We start from the raw sequence: 23,275 nt of genomic DNA, 5'->3' as shown, positions 1-23,275 counted from the left end.
TGAGTGTATACTGTATTATGTGCTGAGTGTATACTGTATTATGAGCTGTGTGTATACTGTATTATGTGCTGTGTGTATACTGTATTATGTGCTGTGTGTATACTGTATTATGTGCTGTGTGTATACTGTATTATGTGCTGAGTGTATACTGTATTATGTGCTGAGTGTATACTGTATTATGTGCTGAGTGTATACTGTATTATGTGCTGTGTGTATACTGTATTATGTGCTGTGTATGCTGTATTATGTGCTGTGTGTATACTGTATTATGTGCTGTGTGTATACTGTATTATGTGCTGTGTGTATACTGTATTATGTGCTGTGTGTATACTGTATTATGTGCTGTGTGTATACTGTATTATGTGCTGAGTGTATACTGTATTATGTGCTGAGTGTATACTGTATTATGTGCTGAGTGTATACTGTATTATGTGCTGTGTGTATACTGTATTATGTGCTGTGTGTATACTGTATTATGTGCTGAGTGTATACTGTATTATGTGCTGTGTGTATACTGTATTATGTGCTGAGTGTATACTGTATTATGTGCTGAGTGTATACTGTATTATGTGCTGTGTGTATACTGTATTATGTGCTGAGTGTATACTGTATTATGTGCTGTGTGTATACTGTATTATGTGCTGAGTGTATACTGTATTATGTGCTGAGTGTATACTGTATTATGTGCTGAGTGTATACTGTATTATGTGCTGTGTGTATACTGTATTATGTGCTGTGTGTATACTGTATTATGTGCTGTGTGTATACTGTATTATGTGCTGAGTGTATACTGTATTATGTGCTGAGTGTATACTGTATTATGTGCTGTGTGTATACTGTATTATGTGCTGTGTGTATACTGTATTATGTGCTGTGTGTATACTGTATTATGTGCTGTGTGTATACTGTATTATGTGCTGAGTGTATACTGTATTATGTGCTGTGTGTATACTGTATTATGTGCTGTGTGTATACTGTATTATGTGCTGAGTGTATACTGTATTATGTGCTGTGTGTATACTGTATTATGTGCTGTGTGTATACTGTATTATGTGCTGAGTGTATACTGTATTATGTGCTGAGTGTATACTGTATTATGTGCTGAGTGTATACTGTATTATGTGCTGTGTGTATACTGTATTATGTGCTGAGTGTATACTGTATTATGTGCTGTGTGTATACTGTATTATGTGCTGTGTGTATACTGTATTATGTGCTGTGTGTATGCTGTATTATGTGCTGTGTGTATGCTGTATTATGTGCTGTGTGTATGCTGTATTATGTGCTGTGTGTATACTGTATTATGTGCTGTGTGTATACTGTATTATGTGCTGAGTGTATACTGTATTATGTGCTGAGTGTATACTGTATTATGTGCTGTGTGTATACTGTATTATGTGCTGTGTGTATACTGTATTATGTGCTGAGTGTATACTGTATTATGTGCTGAGTGTATACTGTATTATGTGCTGAGTGTATACTGTATTATGTGCTGTGTGTATACTGTATTATGTGCTGAGTGTATACTGTATTATGTGCTGAGTGTATACTGTATTATGTGCTGAGTGTATACTGTATTATGTGCTGTGTGTATACTGTATTATGTGCTGTGTGTATACTGTATTATGTGCTGTGTGTATACTGTATTATGTGCTGAGTGTATACTGTATTATGTGCTGAGTGTATACTGTATTATGTGCTGAGTGTATACTGTATTATGTGCTGTGTGTATACTGTATTATGTGCTGAGTGTATACTGTATTATGAGCTGTGTGTATACTGTATTATGAGCTGTGTGTATACTGTATTATGAGCTGAGTGTATACTGTATTATGTGCTGTGTGTATACTGTATTATGAGCTGTGTGTATACTGTATTATGTGCTGTGTGTATACTGTATTATGTGCTGTGTGTATACTGTATTATGTGCTGTGTGTATACTGTATTATGTGCTGAGTGTATACTGTATTATGTGCTGAGTGTATACTGTATTATGTGCTGAGTGTATACTGTATTATGTGCTGAGTGTATACTGTATTATGTGCTGTGTGTATACTGTATTATGTGCTGTGTGTATACTGTATTATGTGCTGTGTGTATACTGTATTATGTGCTGTGTGTATACTGTATTATGTGCTGTGTGTATACTGTATTATGTGCTGAGTGTATACTGTATTATGTGCTGAGTGTATACTGTATTATGTGCTGTGTGTATACTGTATTATGTGCTGAGTGTATACTGTATTATGTGCTGTGTGTATACTGTATTATGAGCTGTGTGTATACTGTATTATGAGCTGTGTGTATACTGTATTATGTGCTGTGTGTATACTGTATTATGTGCTGTGTGTATACTGTATTATGTGCTGTGTGTATACTGTATTATGAGCTGTGTGTATACTGTATTATGTGCTGAGTGTATACTGTATTATGTGCTGAGTGTATACTGTATTATGTGCTGAGTGTATACTGTATTATGTGCTGTGTGTATACTGTATTATGAGCTGTGTGTATACTGTATTATGAGCTGTGTGTATACTGTATTATGTGCTGAGTGTATACTGTATTATGTGCTGTGTGTATACTGTATTATGTGCTGTGTGTATACTGTATTATGTGCTGAGTGTATACTGTATTATGTGCTGTGTGTATACTGTATTATGTGCTGTGTGTATACTGTATTATGTGCTGTGTGTATACTGTATTATGTGCTGAGTGTATACTGTATTATGTGCTGAGTGTATACTGTATTATGTGCTGAGTGTATGCTGTATTATGTGCTGTGTGTATACTGTATTATGTGCTGAGTGTATACTGTATTATGTGCTGAGTGTATACTGTATTATGTGCTGAGTGTATACTGTATTATGTGCTGTGTGTATACTGTATTATGTGCTGTGTATACTGTATTATGTGCTGTGTGTATATTGTATTATGAGCAGTGTGTATATAGTATTATGAGCTGTGTGTATATTCTGTCTCTTTAACGCTATGGAAAGTTGGATTCATCCACGCAAGAACCGCAGTTATTCTCGGTAATGGTGAAAAGATAACACATTTGCTTTTAGGTTATTTTTTGCTAGTTAGCAGAATATTGAATGAAATACATAAAACTAGACACAGTCTTACATAACATTAGGGATCCCCAGAGTTTATTTGAGCCAGACTGAGATCTGGGTGTTATAGACAATAACTGCAGCACCGTCTAATTGATGCAGGCTCTCCACCTTCAGGGTGCCCCTTATTTTCTAGCTGTTATTTTTGGGGGACATCGTGCCGGCCCTGTTCTTCCAGTGTTTCTGTAGCACAGTAGCTGAGGACGTCTGTCTGTGATGTTACTATGCGCCGTCTCCTGGCAACATACACTAACGGTTCCTTCAGTACGGAATGGTGAGTGTAAAGTCAGGACTCTATAAGTGCTGAGGGTGAGCAGGACTACTCCTTCACTAGAGATGTCCCACTGGTCCTCAGCGCTGAATGGGGATATAATAGTCTTATTATACTACGTGGTTGGGCAGATGTTGGCTACAGGAGAGGAATTTACCTGTGTTTTCCTGCTCTCCATCACTTGCAGCATTTCTAGTCCTTTCTCAGTAAGTGGATGCATGATGTGCGGAGATGTGACAAAGACTGAATAGCTGGAAATAGACTGTAAGATCTGCTGCTGGCTCCGTGCCCCACTAACACTCTCTTCCCCTTCCAGAGGCGGGAGCGGCTGCTGTCTGCTTTCTGTGAAGCGCATGAATCCGGCCTGTTACCACAAGCACGATACAGTGACTGGGTGAGGAGAAATGTAGTTTATCTTCTAGGCCGGGATGTGTGTGATATGACTAACAGGACATGGTGCAGATGGAAGGCCGCGGTGCAGTCAGTCCTGTTCTACATTTTGCTGTTGGTAATTAAATGTCTTTCAGATATCAAAACTGGTAGAGGTCGGGCAGGTGGAGCGAGCGGTGGAAATATCTGCCGCGGCCGCAGAGAGGTTCAGTGCATCTGTTGACCTGTGGAGGGCGAGGCTGGAGCTCCTGATCGCAATGAAGGCTGAGGATGTGGAGCAGGTGTTTGGGAGGGCATTTGCAGTTGTGAAGCCCCAGGTAAGTGCCCTTACGTGGATTTATGATGATGCATTGTGGGATGCTGAGTACCTTGGGGTATAGAGGTTCAGCAGGAGTACACAGACCCGTTCTCTATACACCAGACCAACCACACAGGAGAAGGTCTATGTAGGCAGGGGAAAGGCCACCTAGGATAGTGGCGTCAGGCCATAAAAGGAGAACCATCGCTGTCACGCTTAGGTGCCCATAGGAAAAGATATAGGGCGGGACAGATCAAGCGTGAATGCGTCGCATCCCGCCACTTACCGCATGCATAGCGACATTTATTAACACCGTATGCATGTAGATCTGCGATTAAAACCGCAAAGCACAGCTCTCTCGCTAAGTAATGTCCTTTGCGGTGTGAGGACATTCAGGTTTATGTCCCGGGAGTCATCCTGCGCATGCGTGAGCTGTAGGGGACTCCGGGAGGGATCGTATTGGATCCTTCTCTGGGGAATTATGTAAAAAGCCCATAGGCCTCTATTAGGCAACGCCATCGATGTTGTCTATCGATTAAGAGCTCTGGAAAGTTTTGCTTGATACATGTGGGGAATGTAGTCACAGAACAGCAGCTGTCAGTAAGAGGAGCCTGCTCAGAGGGACAGGTGCTAAACTCTCATCCTATAAGCTGTAAGACATTAGCGGAAGTAGCCCAGGTGGCTGTTTGACTCCGCTTCTCGGGCAAGACTCTGCGCCATGCTGCCTGGGAGGCACTGCCGGTTCCCAGGACAAGCTACTCTAATGTAAGTCAGCGTAATTCACCTAGCACCCCTAGTAAGCCGGGCAGCCTAGAGGGCCGTAAGGTCACTCCAGAACTGAACACAGTATTAGAGATGAGGACGTACCAATGACCTATACAGTGGTATTATCACTTCTGCTACTGATTCCTCTCCCTATGCACCAAGCATCTGACCTGCCTTCCTCATTGCTTTGATACAATGTTTGCCTGCCTATAAGTCACCTGAAATAGTGACTCCTAGATCCCTTTCCTCCTCAGTACTTTCCAGTATAGTACCATTAATACTATATATAGCCTTTATGTCACCTGAAATAGTGACTCCTAGATCCCTTTCCTCCTAGGTAATTTACAGTATAGTGCCAGTAATACTATATTTAGCCTTTGTCTCCTGTGATAGTGACTCCTAGATCCCTTTCCTCCTCCGTACTTTCCAGTATAGTGCCATTAATACTATATTTAGCCTTTATGGCACCTGAAATAGTGACTCCTAGATCCCTTTCCTCCTCAGTAGTTTCCAGTATAGTGCCATTAATACTATATTTAGCCTTTGTCTCCTGTGATAGTGACTCCTAGATCCCTTTCCTCCTCAGTAGTTTCCAGTATAGTGCCATTAATACTATATTTAGCCTTTGTCTCCTGAGATAGTGACTCCTAGATCCCTTTCCTCTTCAGTAGTTTCCAGTATAGTGCCATTAATACTATATTTAGCCTTTGTCTCCTGAGATAGTGACTCCTAGATCCCTTTCCTCTTCAGTAGTTTCCAGTATAGTGCCATTAATACTATATTTAGCCTTTAGGTTATTGAGACCCAAGTGCATGATTTTGCATTTTTTGGCATTAAACTGTAGTTGCCACGTTCTTGACCATTCCTTTAGTCTACCCAGATCCTCCATCATTTGTTTTACCCCTCCTGGTGTGTCTGCCCTGTTACCCCTCCTGGTGTGTCTACCCTGTTACATACCTTTTGTGTCATTTGCAGAAAGACATAGTTTCCCTTCAATACCATTTGCTGAAGGTGCTCGGGGCAATCACAGCATAGATATGTCACAGAGGTACAATCCTTCCTGATGTTCCAGAGGATATACACATTCAGGGCATGCAGTCCACACATGTAACATTGTCCCTAATGTAGAGTGGTCACTGGTCTGTGCCTGAGACTATCTGGACAGCCCAGGTGCCGGCAAGTTTGGAGTGGGGGATATTTCCTTCCAAAACTTCCAGCATTCTGCTGGGGGACCTTTATCACCTTCTCTGGTCGAGTTTGGCCTCTAGAGGCAGAGGGACCAGATCCCCAGGCAGCAGTCTCCGGGCACCCAGTGGGAGCTCCAGGAAAACAATTGACTGACTGCTGGAGCTAGGCGTCCGGCACCAAAGTGTAATATGACTGGGAGGTGATTGTAGTGTAACCATTGGCACTATTCCGATAACCTTGGTGCTCTAAGACTATTGCATTCAGAAGGAACATTGGAGGACCCATACCCATTGAGAAAATCAGCAGTTCTAGAACTGGGCAGGAATTGGGGAACTTTATGAAGTAGCCATAGAATACTTTGTAAACAAAGGTCTCCAGAACAGAGTCTTGCTTAGTAGTGGATCTTGCGGGGAAAACTACAAAAAAATATATCTTTAGAGCCCGCACAGGAAAAAACAGACAAAAAACAATAATAAGAACATCCCTAATGTATATAATATACTAGAATGGGATGGGGTAATATTTTCCAGTCCAAACCAACTTATACACCAATCCTAATATCCAAAACTGGAGATAGATTACATTTTTGAGTTGGCGGTGCTCCCCTGAGTCAGAGTAATGCAAGATATATGAAAGTATATAGAAAAAAGAAGACTCTTGGTTGGGGGCACTCAAAATGTTGTATCAATAGTAAAAACTAGTGATACTAATACTTAACTTTTAATTATCTGAATTTTAAAACACTAGATACTCAACAATACAATACATACACCATAAAAATCTTCCACTCAACCGCTCAGGTAAGTGGGACAGGTGGTGCACGTGACACCAATAATTGATGTGAAAAGATAAGCTAATAAAGCTACGTTCAGGCGAATATTATTCTTTGTTAGAATGAAATCAGCAAATTGTGATTATCAAATACTATTTATGGATTCTCCTACAATTGCATATGACTAATCAGTTGCTCACATAAATGGGCATGCAAAAATCACCATAGCAGACGTTTAGCACAACAGTACATTGAAGTGTCAAGTTGGCGTATGTGTAAAGCCAGTATACCAAATAATAGCTAAAAGTTATCCCAAGATTTCTGCAACAGGTTTTCTGAATGAATATCAATCTGATACTATCTATTTAGCAAAGAGTCATAGTAATGTACACGTCGTGCTTTTCAGAATGCTACACAGATTGCTTACTGTGTATAAATGACTGGCTGTAGAGTTGCCTAGAACATAATATTAAGTGTAATTACAACAGACATTTAGTCACTGTGTCACCTAGATCAGGGAATAAAATACATATAGTTATCATAGGGCAAACCATTGCACAGGAGTATGTAAGTTCCTGTAAGCAGTACCAAAAAGGGGCCCAGACAAATGTCTTCCCCATTTCTGCTGTCACTGTGTCATGTAAAAACAGAGGACACGGGATGAGAGAACGGGGTTGGCAGCTGGTAGGAAGGAAGAGAAAGGGCACCTCTGCTGTCAGTGTGTCATGTAAAAACAGAGGACACGGGATGAGAGAACGGGGTTGGCAGCTGGTAGGAAGGAAGAGAAAGGGCACCTCTGCTGTCAGTGTGTCATGTAAAAACAGAGGACACTGGATGAGAGAACGGGGTTGGCAGCTGGTAGGAAGGAAGAGAAAGGGCACCTCTGCTGTCAGTGTGTCATGTAAAAACAGAGGACACGGGATGAGAGAACGGGGTTGGCAGCTGGTAGGAAGGAAGAGAAAGGGCACCTCTGCTGTCAGTGTGTCATGTAAAAACAGAGGACACTGGATGAGAGAACGGGGTTGGCAGCTGGTAGGAAGGAAGAGAAAGGGCACCTCTGCTGTCAGTGTGTCATGTAAAAACAGAGGACACGGGATGAGAGAACGGGGTTGGCAAATTTATCTCCCAGCGATGTTTGTTAATTACACTTAATATTATGTTCTAGGCAACTCTACAGCCAGTCATTTATACACAGTAAGCAATCTGTGTATAGCATTCTGAAAAGCACGACGTGTACATTACTATGACTCTTTGCTAAATAGATAGTATCAGATTGATATTCATTCAGAAAACCTGTTGCAGAAATCTTGGGATAACTTTTAGCTATTATTTGGTATACTGGCTTTACACATACGCCAACTTGACACTTCAATGTACTGTTGTGCTAAACGTCTGCTATGGTGATTTTTGCATGCCCATTTATGTGAGCAACTGATAAGTCATATGCAATTGTAGGAGAATCCATAAATAGTATTTGATAATCACAATTTGCTGATTTCATTCTAACAAAGAATAATATTCGCCTGAACGTAGCTTTATTAGCTTATCTTTTCACATCAATTATTGGTGTCACGTGCACCACCTGTCCCACTTACCTGAGCGGTTGAGTGGAAGATTTTTATGGTGTATGTATTGTATTGTTGAGTATCTAGTGTTTTAAAATTCAGATAATTAAAAGTTAAGTATTAGTATCACTAGTTTTTACTATTGATACAACATTTTGAGTGCCCCCAACCAAGAGTCTTCTTTTTTTCTATATACTTTCATATACGTGGAAAACTACAAGTCAACATTCATTTAGTTCCAGGACCACAAATCACACCTGAAGAATGAAGGGCTGGCACTAATTTACTTAATGTCCATAAAGATGGACCATGGTGATGAGTGAAGTAGGACATATTTGAATTGTCTCTTGGGAACCACAAAGAATGACTAGCACACCTTGAAATGTTTCTCTGTAGGCATTAGATAAACTAGAGCATGAAGCGTTGTTTGATAATTGTGTTGAGTCTGGGCCCAGACTAGTTTCCCTTATCCCCAATGATGCTATTGCCAGTCTGCCAGGTGGCCTCTGCGAAGATCAATGCTGGGAAATATGTAATGACAGACACTTAGGCCAAGGCAATGTACAGAAGGGGGTGTAAGATATTAGGGGAGTCTAAACAAAACCTACAAATGGGCCCAGCTCCTAAGGGCTGGATAGCTGTTGGCTTTTTCTTATTTGGCATCCAACCTCTATAAGGCAAGTCCTACAGCCACCGTTCCTGTCACCAACGCAGCAGAAGACAGTGATACAGCCTTTGCTATTACTAATACAGGCTCTGAGCTCACAATTTGCCTCTTCAGATACATTTCCTGACAATGAAACCGCTGTGTAGCCCGATTATTACTTTAGTCGGAGCTTCTTTCTGTTTGCAGGACAGTTTGCCCTTGTGGGTCCTAATGGTGGAATGGAGCGAGAAGGAGAGGAGCCCGGAGGTCACCGAGTCTCTCTACCAGGTAAACGACTCATTTTACCTCATAGGTGTCAGTTACCGTGATACATACCTGAGCATTTATTGTGTGTCCCGGATGGCGGACGCCACAGAAGTCTCTCTAGATTGGATGTGAGACCTTTATGATTATTTCTAGTCATGTTCTAGTTTTTTCTTGTTTGCCTTACAATCATCCGGCAGTATGGAGAAGACTTGTAGCAAATGTCGCCATGGGATGATTAATCTCTGTTTCCCTGTAGAAACTGGTGCTAAATGCCTCTGTCACCAAGGTCATGAAGGTCCGATATCTGGACTGGACATACAGGAGCAGGGGCTACAAGGGAGTGAGGAAAGTGTTCAGCAGGTGAGCGACTGACCATACGAGATCTGGGTATAATCGCTGTGTTATGGAGATTAGACTCTGAAGAGCCCCCTGTACTCGGCTGCGCAGAGCTAGAACATAAGGGGGCTCAGTCTTCCTCTCCCTCCCTCTCTCTCTCTCTCTCCCTCTCCCTCCCTCTCTCCCTCCCTCTCCTTGTAGCTGAACTGTAACACTTATGAACCGGCCATTAATTATAAGGGAAGCTGATGTGGAAATGCTGTATTTCATGCATAAGGCTCAGTGTGACCTGCAAATCACCTCGTCTGTTGGGATATGACTTCCGTTATGTATTTTTTACACCAGAAGTTCCCAAACTCTGTGCTCAAGGCACCCGAACAGTCCAGGTTTTAAGGATAACCATACTTGGGCACAGGGCACTTAATTAGTACATAAGTCTTTTGATTTAACCATCTGTGCTCAACCAGGGATATCCTTAAAACCTGGACCGTTAGGGTGCCTGGAGGACCGAGTTTGGGAACCTCTGTGTTACAGTATTTGCGTTTGCTGATGGAAGAAGCTAGGATGGGTATTGTGAGCTGAAGCTCAGTGTAATGGCTGGTACTGTAATAAGTGTACAGCAGAATAATGACCCTCGGTAACGGTCTGCAGTTCCCAGTGTACAGGATTCATCCCCCGTCTCTCTCTCTTTTGTAGTTTACATGAGAATCGTCCCTTTTCTGAGGAGTTTTTCCAGAAGATGATTGAGATAGAGAAAGACCAGGTGAGTCTGTGACCTGGGAGGAACATTATGTAGTAACTGATCCCATAATCCGCTGCCATGCTGGGAAACCGGCATCCAGGCCCTTTTATGGTCACCACCTCATCTACCCGTACAGGTGTGGGGTCACCCAACATACCAAGTTTATATATGTATGATACCGCTACATATCAATCCTAGTAACCAAGGAACAGGAGAGCCCTAATTCTTCCCCATGTGTGTACATAGCCTGCTAGAATGATTATAAATCCTGAGGTGCTAGTGAGAAAGGACAATAAGCCAGACACGCGTGTCCTTATGTCTCCTATAAAGCCAGACACGCGTGTCCTTGTGTCTCCTATAAAGCCAGACACGCGTGTCCTTGTGTCTCCTATAAAGCCAGACACGCGTGTCCTTGTGTCTCCTATAAAGCCAGACACGCGTGTCCTTGTGTCTCCTATAAAGCCAGACACGCGTGTCCTTGTGTCTCCTATAAAGCCAGACACGCGTGTCCTTGTGTCTCCTATAAAGCCAGACACGCGTGTCCTTGTGTCTCCTATAAAGCCAGACACGCGTGTCCTTGTGTCTCCTATAATGCCAGACACGCGTGTCCTTGTGTCTCCTATAATGCCAGACACGCGTGTCCTTGTGTCTCCTATAATGCCAGACACGCGTGTCCTTGTGTCTCCTATAATGCCAGACACGCGTGTCCTTGTGTCTCCTATAATGCCGGTATCGGAAGCAGTCCTCCAGCTGCACAATACAAAGTAACAGTTGGCTCCATTAAATTTAGTCATTATTTACTCGTTATTATTTTCGATCTGTATCTTATTTCATTTTCTTATATTGCGTAAATGAATATTGATCTGATCTTCTAATTGTAATGTAGGGGCAGAGCAAGATGGAGAATCTCCGAGAATACTATGAGCGCGCATTGCGGGAATTTGGCGCTACGCACCTTGGTACGTATGAATGATCAGTTCTAGGTCAGCAGCCACGTGTGTGTGTGTGTGTATTATCCTTCTCACTCTGATGAAGCCTTTCCTCTGAGGACACTGGAGACTTTGGGGTATAGAACGGATCCTGGAGTTCACACGTGTCTAACTTCTACCCCTCTATACCCCACCCCTGCCGGAGACTCCATTGTGTTCATCCAAATACCACAGGACAAGAAACAGACATTGAGATACCTTGGGGTGTAGAAGCCACTATTCTGGAGTAGGCACCTCTGCACACTAAGCTTCTCTGCTGATGTATCCCCTCCCTCTGCACACTAAGCTTCTCTGCTGATGTATCCCCTCCCTCTGCACACTAAGCTTCTCTGCTGATGTATCCCCTCCCTCTGCACACTAAGCTTCTCTGCTGATGTATCCCCTCCCTCTGCACACTAAGCTTCTCTGCTGATGTATCCCCTCCCTCTGCACACTAAGCTTCTCTGCTGATGTATCCCCTCCCTCTGCACACTAAGCTTCTCTGCTGATGTATCCCCTCCCTCTGCACACTAAGCTTCTCTGCTGATGTATCCCCTCCCTCTGCACACTAAGCTTCTCTGCTGATGTATCCCCTCCCTCTGCACACTAAGCTTCTCTGCTGATGTATCCCCTCCCTCTGCACACTAAGCTTCTCTGCTGGTGTATCCCCTCCCTCTGCACACTAAGCTTCTCTGCTGATGTATCCCCTCCCTCTGCACCCCTCCCTCTGCTGATGTATCCCCTCCCTCTGCACACTAAGCTTCTCTGCTGATGTATCCCCTCCCTCTGCACACTAAGCTTCTCTGCTGATGTATCCCCTCCCTCTGCACTCCTCCACCATATCTAATCCAGCTGAAAGAAGAAACCTGAATAAAACACTCAATGAGAATAACACACACTCCAACCAATAGTGAGAATCAGTGAGAGAGGGCTGGGAACACACTGTCCCTCAGATGGATTCAGATAATGGATAGAACAGTAAGTACCAGACGTCCTCTTCTCTCAGTCCTCCTATCTGTGGGACACCAGAGATGCCTTGGGGACGTTCCACAACTGCCCCTAGGGCCACGTGTATGTTCAGACATGACTGTCACCCAGGAGTCTCAAGATACAACATCAGCAAAGCTCGAAAAAGCAGGGGCCATCCTCACCGTGTAGGATAGCAAACAGAACAGGCGTAGGAGCCCACACCGAGACTCATGCTTGTGTGAAAGCGGTCTCAACTCAAAAAAAAAGTCCACCTGCAGCTAAATTACAAATCATTCTATGGTGCGTGCACCTGAATGTATGAGGACAATCAAGTTTGCATAAAAGAGCTGATCCATGACATACAAGATCCACAGCGCACGTCGAGGAGGAAGGGAATATTACCACATCACAACGAGAGCCAGCTCCTGTACAGATTTCAGGCCACCTAAAACCAATCGTACTGGGGCAAAAACCTGGACAAGGGACAACCTGGGTCTCTGGTACAGCCAGACATGGTGACCTACAAGGAAAGCCTGCCAAGAGCAACTACCTGTATAGGATTAGATATACTAGCCTAAGGTAGAACTTAAAGCTTGCGAGGCAAATTACAATAATGGCAGAATCCAAAATGCCAAAAAAGGGGTAAGAATATGCCTCCTAAGAAGGACTTTAGACGGGACCAGAATAAATACAAAATGTGAACGTATCTGCATTCACTCTAACCGATGACCGAATCAGAACAAGTCACACACATGGCTTGTGACTCGTTTCCCTGTCCCTAATTATGGCCTGTGACTGACCTAGAGAGCTCAGCAACCTCTAAGCACATGGCCACATCATCCAGCCTCTGCAAACAAGCTGGACAAGACTCAGCAGAGAGTCACCGACCTAGAGAGCTCAGCAACCTCTAAGCACATGGCCACATCATCCAGCCTCTGCAAACAAGCTGGACAAGACTCCGCAGAATTGGTGGACTAAAAAGGTCCACCACGACTGAAAAGCAACGGCCCAGTATCCCCACGGGCATGGAACAGCTGTCTACCGGTGCCACCAGAACACTGGATAACCCCTCAGGTCTGCATGCTCAATAAAACTTGGAAAAATATAGGGAAAATAATTGAGTCTGAACTGCCATGGCAATGCACAAGCTTTGTGCCTTCCAGACGAGTCGGACCCGTGGGTGTACTGAGATCTGTGGGCAGGCTCGGACACCAAGGAGTGACCACTCCCCCACTGTCCATAGGGGACAATGTTGAACGTGCATGTGGCCAGCACATGCACAGGTCATGCACTTAGGGTGATTGGTTGGAAATCACAGGGTGGGCTTACCCCCTGTGGAAATGTGTATTGGAGTGGCATAAAGAAGGCTTCGTGCCTTGTAATGTTGTACATCTTTGAAAATTCTTTGTGGAGAAGAACTGCTGACTTGATAAGAATCCTGTATGCTAATTATTCCCCTTCATTCGGAAGGTTGAGTCTTCTTTAAGACTTTAAGCAATAAAACACAGTCTGGCGCAATTCTGTTGGTCGCAGGATTGAGGCAAACACTATTCCGTTCTCCGGCTGTTCTGGGTAAGAGCTCAGCGTCTCCAAGTTCAAGCCCTCTGCCAAGCTTACCGTACAGACCTGGTCCATTGCGGGGGATCAGGAGGAATCAGCCGACACTAATCAGGGGGTGTGGCCGCAGCTAGTCAAACGCATACGCAGAAGTGGTTCCAGGTGCCGAGGTAGGACCCTGATTGTACGTAAAAAGTGGTTCCAAGCGCCGCTGAAAGGAGCTTGGTGGTGGCAGCTTCAGTACAAGTCCACGGTGCAGTGTGTGAAGTCAGTGACAGGCGGTCACTGACTGTGAGTGGGAGTTCAAAAGCGCTAACCCGTGACCAAGGCCAACCTAGACGAAAGGCGTCTGGTCACTGTGGTGGTGTTTGTTCTACTATAAAATTAGTTGGACCTGAAGATGAGCTCCCCTGTACCACCTCATACAGAAGTGAACACGGCTACAAATCCCGGTGATGAGAGATTCTTGTCCTGCTGTTGGGTGTAACAAAGTTACCCCAAGAAGACTTGACGCTGGGAAGGAACAATTGGACTTCTTGTAATTGAGAGTATCCCTGTATGACTTCAGTGTCTGCTTCAAGCTCATGTCAGGAAACAGAGTTTGAGAACTTACTTTGAACAGAAGATTGTCCAAATAGGCAATGATTGTGACCCCCCCCCCCCCTTGACGTTAAGAGGAGCAGCTTTAACATACCATGATATTTATCAATGTTCCTGGTGCTGTTGCCAGATTGATCAGTAGTAGCAGAAAACTGGTTCTAGTTCACAAACCTGTGAAGGTGTTCATGCCCGTCCCATAGTCTTTTTCCATACTGTATATCAAAGACCGTAGATTCCATCGTAAACACCCAAAGTTTGGTTGCTTAAGGACTTCAAGCTCAGAATGTGTCAAAAAAAAAGACTAATATCTTTTTGGTGCAGGAACCAGTTGAGTAAAATGAAACATCCTCAGTTCATCCAGAACTAGAAAGACTACCTCTGAGGAGACTAAGCACCGGATGACTCCTCACTCACGCAGGGGAAAATGGATCAAACCGTTAAGAGATAAGGTGGAAAAGTTGCCCATACCAACATAATCGGCTGCTGTCATTTATTTAGCAATCTATGAAATAACAAACGCTGATTATGTTGCTATGTTCAACTTCTCCACTTCCTCTCGCTAAGGTTTGAAACCTTTCCCCCTAGTCCCCAGGTAGTTCTGTCATGAAAGACCATCTGGAAGTGGAGATTTATGAATATGGTGGAGTAAAACCATTGGACCTAGAAGAGGTGACTGGTTTGCACCACTGGAGATCCTGGGTGGACTTCATGGCATGTTTTGTAGGTTTCTTGGAGGCCAGCGTAGAACATCTGCTGACCTCCTTGTAGAATGGAGAGCTGTCCTCCAAGGTTCTGACCCTCATGCCACCTTAGGTGCGAAACAGAGAAGGGTTACTTTTCCCCATTCCCTCCCTTTTTCTGGGCCAGAGTAAAGCTAGGTAGACACTTAACGATGTGTACCCAGTCCGATGTCTCATCCGGTAGGGGTGCCGGCATTGGAGCGACAACGGCAGCATGTCCCACGCAAGACTCGTCTGGCGCACGCGCTGCTGGTGTACAGTCACTGCATGTCGGCACTTTGGCGCCATGCCTTGCGCAGTGCTCCAGTTCATTCTGTTGCAGGGGTCTGTGGTAACTTATAGGGTAAAATTTTACGCTGCCCAGTGCTACAAACACTCTGCAGTGGGAGGGCATGTGCCATAAACGTCGCCTCCTACAGGTGTGGGATATAGAGGGGAAGAGCTTCTGCACTGACTACACTCCAGGATCCGCTCTATTCCCCAGTGCCTCCAGTATGCCCAATAGGATGAGTGGGAAAAACATCTCCTGCCTGATAAATGTGGGTAATATAAGGAATAACTCGCCCCCCCTGCTGTAAGCATTGTGTATATCAGTGCCGAGCATGATACCTATTTATTATATGTTTTGCGGATAGGAACTGATCGTTGTCTTACAATCCCTAGATCTCTGGCTGTGTTATATCAAGGAAGAGCTCAGCCATCCAGAAGGAAAGCCGGAGAACTGTAGCGCCATCCACTGGAGAGCCATGAAAATGCTGCAGGGAGAGGATGTGGAACATTTTGTGAACAAATATACATTGCTGCAAACTGGGCACCTATAGTGTGTATCCTGCTGTGTTTATGTACAGATGTCTCGATAAATAAATGTTTTATTTCCAGTCGTTGTTGATGCTCTGAGGATTCAGTACTAATGTTCCTTATAATGATCCGTCTGTCCCTGATGTTCTGTGGTCCCAGCAATGCATGGTCGCTGGCAGTACTAATGTTCCTTATAATGATCCGTCTGTCCCTGATGTTCTGTGGTCCCAGCAATGCATGGTCGCTGGCAGGCCTGAGCTGGATAATATAAGAGCACTAAGATTTATGTTATCTCTTTCTTCCCATTGGGGCACACTTGGAAAGATTGTGGTATTGTAAAGATGAAGTACTCCAACCAATCCCCCCTCCCCCAATCCCAGATTATAAAGAGAATGAAGAGGGAAGGAACAGTCTCGTGTAGCACTAAACGTAACATAGAGTAAAGGGCGGGTGCCCAGTGTTCCCCCACACACTCACAGAAGAGGGACTAATGTAAGTACAAAAATCCTCTTAGTCCTCCAGTCGGCGGAGACGCAGTCCGCTTTGAAGTGTTCCCAAAGGATGGAAACGATAAGGTGCAAGTAAAGCAATCCCCTTCCAATATTGGGGGGCTAGTTGATTTGGGGAGCCATTATTTTTTGGGGGGAGGGGGAGTTTGTGTGATACTCCTCCCTCTCTATAGCTGCTGCTTATCTCTATTTCCCCTCACTATCACTGATTAGCCTGTGTGGGTGAAAGTTCTGCTGTTATCAATGTCTCTCGTGTGCTTGAAGTATGACCGGCAAAGGAGCAGAAGCAACTCTAGGTCATCCACACTCACTCTGAGGAAGTTCTGCTATGTGATTCTTCTGACGCCGGTGACCCTGCTCCTACAGGGGCTGCCCCAGTCCAGGACCCCTCTCCTCCTTGGAATTCCACGCTAACTGGTGTTATGTTATATCTCTCTGCAGAATTATAATCGCGCAGAAAGAGGGAAGCTTCCAGGATGCAGGGTTCCAGTTCGGGGCTCAAAGCGGCCCGGCAGACGGAACCGGCCTGGTCTCAGGCTTTAGCCTGGTCTATAGATGGTTTAGTTCAGGTGGGCTCCTCCTCACAGGTTCAGGGGGTGCTACCATAGCCGCCGCCTAAGAAGAGCGCTGTGCCGGCGATTTTGCAGTCAGAAGAGGACTGGGCTTCTCCTGTAGAGGAAGGAGAGTTTCTCCTGGACTCAGATGGGGAGCTGCTCCCCGAAGAGGATCCTCTGGAGTTGGAGGCACTCATTCTTGTGGTACGTCAGGTGCTTAAAGTAACGGACGAGGAGTCCAACTCAGACGTCCCTTCTATTACTTTTCCCATTTAGCAGGAGCTCGATGACCAACTAGCGGTGGCCTGGAAACATCCGGACAAGAAGTTCCAGATTTCTAAGCGCCTCCTCTCCTCCTACCCTCTTCCTGCATAAAATAGGGCTCGATGGGAATCTCGGCCAGTGGATTAGTCGGTTTCCCGGCTGTCTAGGAAAACTATACTTTTGGTTCCGGGGGAAATTTTCCTGAAGGAAGCCTCTGACCGTAAGTTGGAAACTACTCTTAGACTCATTTATACTGTGGCAGGGATACTTCTCCATCCTGCCTTAGTAGGCTCTCTGGCCCACCATTCCGTAGTCTTGCTGACCAGAGAGTTAGCCAGGGGTTTGCGTTCTGGGGCACCAAGGTCAGAACTCCTCACCCTAGTGGAGCACATCAGAGTCAGCCATATACCTGGGGGAGGCTTCTAGTGATATTTGCTTGGCTCCCGGATTTCTGCGGTTGCTACACACCAAGATCTTTAGCTCCGTTCCTGGCAGGCTGACGCTGAGTCAGAGAAGTTGGTGAAGCAGTTACCGTTCTCCGGGGATATACTTTTCGGTCCAGTGGATCTCTCAAGCCACAGGGGGCAAGTCCACTTTTCTGCCGACTTCCTCTTCAGCAACAATGCTACGGAGGTCTTATTCAGGAATTACCTTTCGTTCCATTCGAGTGCCCACTAGATTTAGAGGTCGTGCAAGAGGCTCTTCCGCTGCTGCTAGAGAAAGAGGTAGTGGGGGTACTACCCCTCCCTCTCGCTGTCAAGACACTAAACCAGTGGACAAACTGGTGGATTGACGGGCTGCCGGCCCAAGTGGGGGCCCCCATGGTGGAAGCTAGTCTTTCTTGTTTCAGGGACGTTTGGTTACAGACCTGCACTGACACCTGGGTTTGAAATCTGGTCTCTTTTAGGGCTACCGGATAGATTTTGCATTTCATCCTCCTTCGTTTCTTCACGACCAACCTCCCTTCCTCAGCCATGAAGAGGAAGGTTTTACAGCAGACTATCGCCAAGCTCCTGGAGGCAGAGGTTCTGGCGCCGTTCCCTCTTCACCAACGCAAAGAGGGATTCTATTTGAATCTTTTTGTGGTTCCAAAGCCAGAGGACACTGTCAGACCAATTCTAAACCTGAAGTCGTTGTATCTTCACTTAGTGTATTACAGATTCAAGATGGAATCACAGTTTGGAACCAGGAATTTCTACTTCAGAGTCCATAGGGGGTCCACAGGGTCGACCTTGGGGTTATAGCTGGAACAGGATCCATGGGCACCACACAGTTAAGCTTTTAGCTCCCAGGATGCACTTGGGTCCTCCTCTATACCCCGCCCCCGAGCCACAGGCACCTCAGTGTAAGCTGGTGCCCGGCCGGAGTCGGTCACCGCGCAGGGGGGCTGCAGGAGCAGCCCCCAGAAGCTTTTTATTTTAAGTTAAATTTTATTTAGTTTTAATCTATTTTTACTACAGACGGCAGCGAAGGGCTGTCTGTACAGACGCCCATGCTGCCGCTCTGATCCCCGACTGGCGCCGCGACGCCAGTACTGATCTGGGGATCGCGGCGGGAGGGCAGAGTCCGTACTAGCCGGACTCTGTCTACCTCCCAGGACTGCTGCCGGAGTCGCCGGGGATTCAGGTAAGCCGCGCGTCGCTGGCTAGCGGCGGCGCGCGGAAATGCCTTAAATGCAGTCCTTTAGCCTCCGGTCCTGGGGACAGACCGGAGGCTGCTGGCAGTGGCGGCGGGCCCCCCCATAACCCGTGGGACCACTAGACCACCAGGGATAAAGGGGCAAGCGGGAAGCCAGCATCCCTGGGGTTATGGCCAGCCAGGGGAGGAAGCCTTCCCTGTTTAGCGGCTCCTCAGCTCAGCGCGCCTTTCAGCACGCAGTCTGGCGTCGCTGAGCTGCAGTTACACGGCCACTCCTCCTCTGAGGTCTCCAGCGGCCATTTTCCCAGTGGCAGCGCAGATCTCAGGGAGCACGCGGACCGGTCCCCCTGTGTACCTCTCCCCTGATTAAGGACAGCGTACACAGCACTATAGCCCTCCCAGACACTGAATCTGGGCAGGTTGATTGTAGTGGAAAGGTGCAGTGAGTATATCTTCCTGCATGGTATGTGACTTTTGCTAGTGCTGCCTGTCTGTGCTTATTTTCCGCTTACTGTCAGCTTATACCTATCCCTTTACTTCTCCTACAAGCCCTGCAGGTGTGTGGGGGAGGGGCGTTTCTACTGACCTCACTTATATAGATCACGTATTTGTGAGGTCCGTCACATACAGTTGTGTGCTACTCAGTGCCATATTGTGGGCTGTTGTTCAGCACACCGGTGAGTGCGTTTTACTTCTACCCTGGTGCCAGATATATAATATATTCTGTCATGTCAGACGAGGAGGTTGAGCGCTCAGTGGCTCCAGTGTTGGCCTCCTGCGGACGCTGTTCTGCAGGAGTAGATAGGGAGGATTTGTCACAGGATGGCCTGTGTAGTCGATGCCAGGTGGCTCCTGGCCCATCCAGACCTTCTCTGGCGCAGGAACCACCGTGGGCGATGTTTTCTCAAGTGCTGGTGTCTATTGCGGACCGTCTGTCGGTCCCGACTGCTCTCCCTACTAGGGCGGTGCCCCAGCCGACCATCCCCCATTCCCCGGGTGTCCCGCAGTTATTGCGGAGTCCTCCTGGGTCTCAATCAGTTGGTCCCTATGCGGGGTTGCCTATGTATATACAGGCTTCCCCTGTGCCGCAGCAGCCTGTGGTACCTTTTCAGGCCCCTATGGCGACGCCTCCACCATGGGTGGATGTGCTCTCCAACTCCGTGCAAAATTTGGCGGCCGCTTCCTCGGCTTTTCAGTCAATGTTGCAGACTGACATGCCTTCTAGGATTTCTAAACGCCCACTCATGACACGGGCTGCTCAGGTATCGGACTCAGAGGGTTCCTCAGATGATGGGGAGGTCCCTGATGACACTGACTCGGAAGTTGAGACTTGCTTAAAGTCTATTTACTCCCTCTCCGGGGCGGTGGCCCGACCGTCCATGGCCATTTCCTGGGTGGCCAAGGCCATTGAGGGGTGGGCCAATGCATTGGAAGATACCTTCCCGGACGACGCTCCGGATGTCCAGCGGGCGTTGTTGGGACAAATGAGGGACGCCGCTTCTTACATTGGAGAAGCTTCTTTAGATGCTAGTCTGCTGACCTCGCGGGTATCGGCTGCAGCGGTGTCTGCCCGCCGATCCTTATGGTTTCGGTCCTGGAGAGCGGACTCTGATTCAAAGAAAGGTCTGGAGGCCTTACCTTTCAATGGGGAATTACTATTTGGTCCGGACTTGGACAAAATAGTGGACACCCTGGCTAAATCCAAGTCGGCCTTCCTCCCTTCGGCGGCACTGCCTGCTAAGGTTCGGAGTTCGGCTTTTCGTTCCTTTCGGGTTCAGGGTAAGGCGAAAGGTCAGTCCTTCCCGAGACAGTCTGCGAGTAAGACGGCCTCTAAACCCAAGAAGCAAGCCTGGAGTGCTCGGCGCCCTTCTTCCAAGCAGGAAGATAAACCTGCGGCCTGATGGGACGGGCCTCCCTCTGGGGGACCTCAGAGTGGGAGGCCGACTTCTTCTATTTGCCCAGTGCTGGCACGATACCACCACGGATGCCTGGGTTCGAGAAGTGGTCTCCCAGGGGTACGCCCTGTCTTTTCGGCACAGACCACCCCACCAGTTTTTCTGCACAAGTCCTTCTCAGAACAAGACCAAGGCGTTACAGGTTCAGGAGGCTATAGAGTCCTTGCTGAAAGCAGGGGTCATTGTTCCCGTTCCTCTATCACAACGAGGGACGGGGTATTATTCGTCTCTGTTTCTGGTGCAGAAACCCAATGGTTCTCATCGCCCTATCCTCAACTTGAAGTCTCTGAACAAATTCCTCAGAGTTCCCAAGTTCAGGATGGAAACGTTACGTTCCATCATTCTGGCGATGGAACCGGGGGATTACATGGTGTCCCTGGACATCCAGGACGCCTACCTCCATGTTCCGATAGCATCTTCACACCAGCGGTATCTGAGGTTCGCTATCCTTCAACACCACTATCAGTTCCGGGCGCTACCCTTTGGTCTCTCCACGGCACCGAGGGTGTTCACGAAGATTATGGCGGTCATGGCCGCACATCTTCGGAACCAGAATGTACGGCTGCTGCCGTACCTGGACGACCTCCTGTTGCTGGCGAGCTCCCCGGAGGTACTGCTTCAACATCTCCACCTGACGATCGCTTGCCTGCAAGCACACGGGTGGTTGATAAATTGGAAAAAGTCCTCTCTGATTCCATCACAGCGGATGGTTCATTTGGGAGCCCTGCTGGATTCGCGTCAGCAAAGGATCTTCCTGACTCCGGAGAAGGTCGCCTCACTACAGCTGCGGATACGCAGTTGCCTGAGCCGTTGCCGCCTGTCGGTCCATTCTGCTATGAGAGTTCTGGGGTCCATGGTGTCGACATTCGACATGGTGGAATTTGCCCAGTTTCATTCCCGGCCCCTGCAGGGGCTGATTCTATCAGAATGGAACGGGTTACCTCACCGGATCCGCTCTCAGGTGCTGGTGTTGTCTCCGGACGTTCGGCTATCTTTGGCTTGGTTGGTTCATACAGCTCATCTGGTCGAGGGGCGCCCATTTTGGATCCCGGACTGGGTCCTGCTCACGACGGATGCCAGTCTCCGGGGTTGGGGGGCAGTGACCGGCTCTTTGTCGCTTCAGGGTCGTTGGTCAGCGGAAGAAGCACTTCTCCCCATCAACATCCTGGAACTGCGGGCAGTATACAGGGCCCTGCAGTCGTCCGGCCCCGCTCTTCACGGAAGGGCGGTACAGGTGCAGTCCGACAACGCCACCACGGTGGCGTATATCAATCACCAAGGCGGAACTCGCAGTCAGGCAGCGATGTCGGAGGTGTCTCGTATCCTGTCTTGGGCGGAGGGTCACATTCCAGCGATCTCGGCGGTCTTCATCCCCGGAGTCCTCAATTGGGAGGCGGACTTCCTCAGCCGTCACGACGTGCATCCCGGGGAATGGTCGCTTCACCCAGAGGTGTTTCAGCTACTCGTGGACAGGTGGGGACTGCCGGAGCTGGACTTGATGGCCTCCCGTCACAATCACAAGTTGCCCGTTTATGGGTCAAGGACAAGAGACGCAGGTGCAAGTCTGGTGGACGCGCTGTCGGTGACATGGACGTTTCACCTGGCGTATCTGTTTCCTCCGATATCCCTGCTTCCTCGGGTTCTGCGGAAATTCAAGCAGGACGGCGGCATGCTCGTGCTGGTATCTCCGGCGTGGCCCAGACGTCCTTGGTACTCTGATCTCAGGAGCCTCTCCATCGACGCTCCGTACCTTCTTCCTCAACGTCGGGACCTGTTGTCTCAGGGGCCCTGCCTTTACCCGGATCTGGGTCGGCTGTCTTTGACGGCGTGGCTCTTGAGACAGCCGTCTTGAGGTCTAGGGGCTTCTCCAGTTCGGTTATTGGTACGATGCTCAGGGCACGCAAGCCTGCTTCAGCACGGATTTATCACAGAGTGTGGCACACTTACTTTCAGTGGTGTGAGTCCAGACTTTATGATCCTCAGGTGTTCCGAGTTTCTAGGGTCTTGGAATTTCTTCAGTCAGGATTGGATCTCGGCTTACGCCTTGCATCTCTGAAGGTTCATGTGTCCGCCTTGTCCGTGTGGTTTCAACGGCGGATTGCAATACTACCAGACGTTCACACCTTTTTCCAAGGTGTTCTCAGGATCCAGCCTCCCTTTGTGCCTCCTGTGGCTCCTTGGGACTTGGCGGTGGTGCTACGGGTCCTGCAGGGTCCTCCGTTTGAGCCTCTTGAGGCGGTGGAGCTCAAGTGGCTGACATTTAAGACGGTTTTTCTCCTGGCAATTGCTTCGGCCAGGAGGGTGTCTGAATTGGGGGCGCTTTCCTGTCGCCCTCCTTTCCTGATTTTTCACCAGGACAGAGCGGTG

General features: G+C 47.2%; 1 protein-coding gene across 2 annotated transcripts in view; it reads left to right on the top strand.

The window, feature by feature from the left end:
* The window catches only part of UTP6 (UTP6 small subunit processome component), a 127,382-nt gene extending 111,314 nt beyond the window's left edge, over window positions 1-16,068 (top strand). For both annotated transcript variants that reach the window (XM_088466176.1, XM_088466177.1), the window contains exons 13-19: window positions 3,704-3,781; window positions 3,915-4,094; window positions 9,219-9,299; window positions 9,535-9,638; window positions 10,311-10,377; window positions 11,243-11,315; window positions 15,854-16,068. In XM_088466176.1, coding sequence (XP_088322302.1) covers window positions 3,704-3,781; window positions 3,915-4,094; window positions 9,219-9,299; window positions 9,535-9,638; window positions 10,311-10,377; window positions 11,243-11,315; window positions 15,854-16,011 — 741 coding nt within the window. In that variant the 3' untranslated portion in view covers window positions 16,012-16,068. The remainder of the gene's footprint in view (window positions 1-3,703; window positions 3,782-3,914; window positions 4,095-9,218; window positions 9,300-9,534; window positions 9,639-10,310; window positions 10,378-11,242; window positions 11,316-15,853) is intronic.
* The last annotated feature ends 7,207 nt before the right edge of the window (window positions 16,069-23,275 follow it).

Source organism: Taudactylus pleione, unplaced genomic scaffold (assembly GCF_031769625.1).
Source record: "Taudactylus pleione unplaced genomic scaffold, aTauple2 ptg002606l, whole genome shotgun sequence".
Taxonomy (NCBI): Eukaryota; Metazoa; Chordata; class Amphibia; order Anura; family Myobatrachidae; genus Taudactylus; species Taudactylus pleione.
The sequence above is the reverse complement of the archived record's forward strand: the minus strand, read 5'-3'. Positions and strand labels throughout refer to the sequence as shown.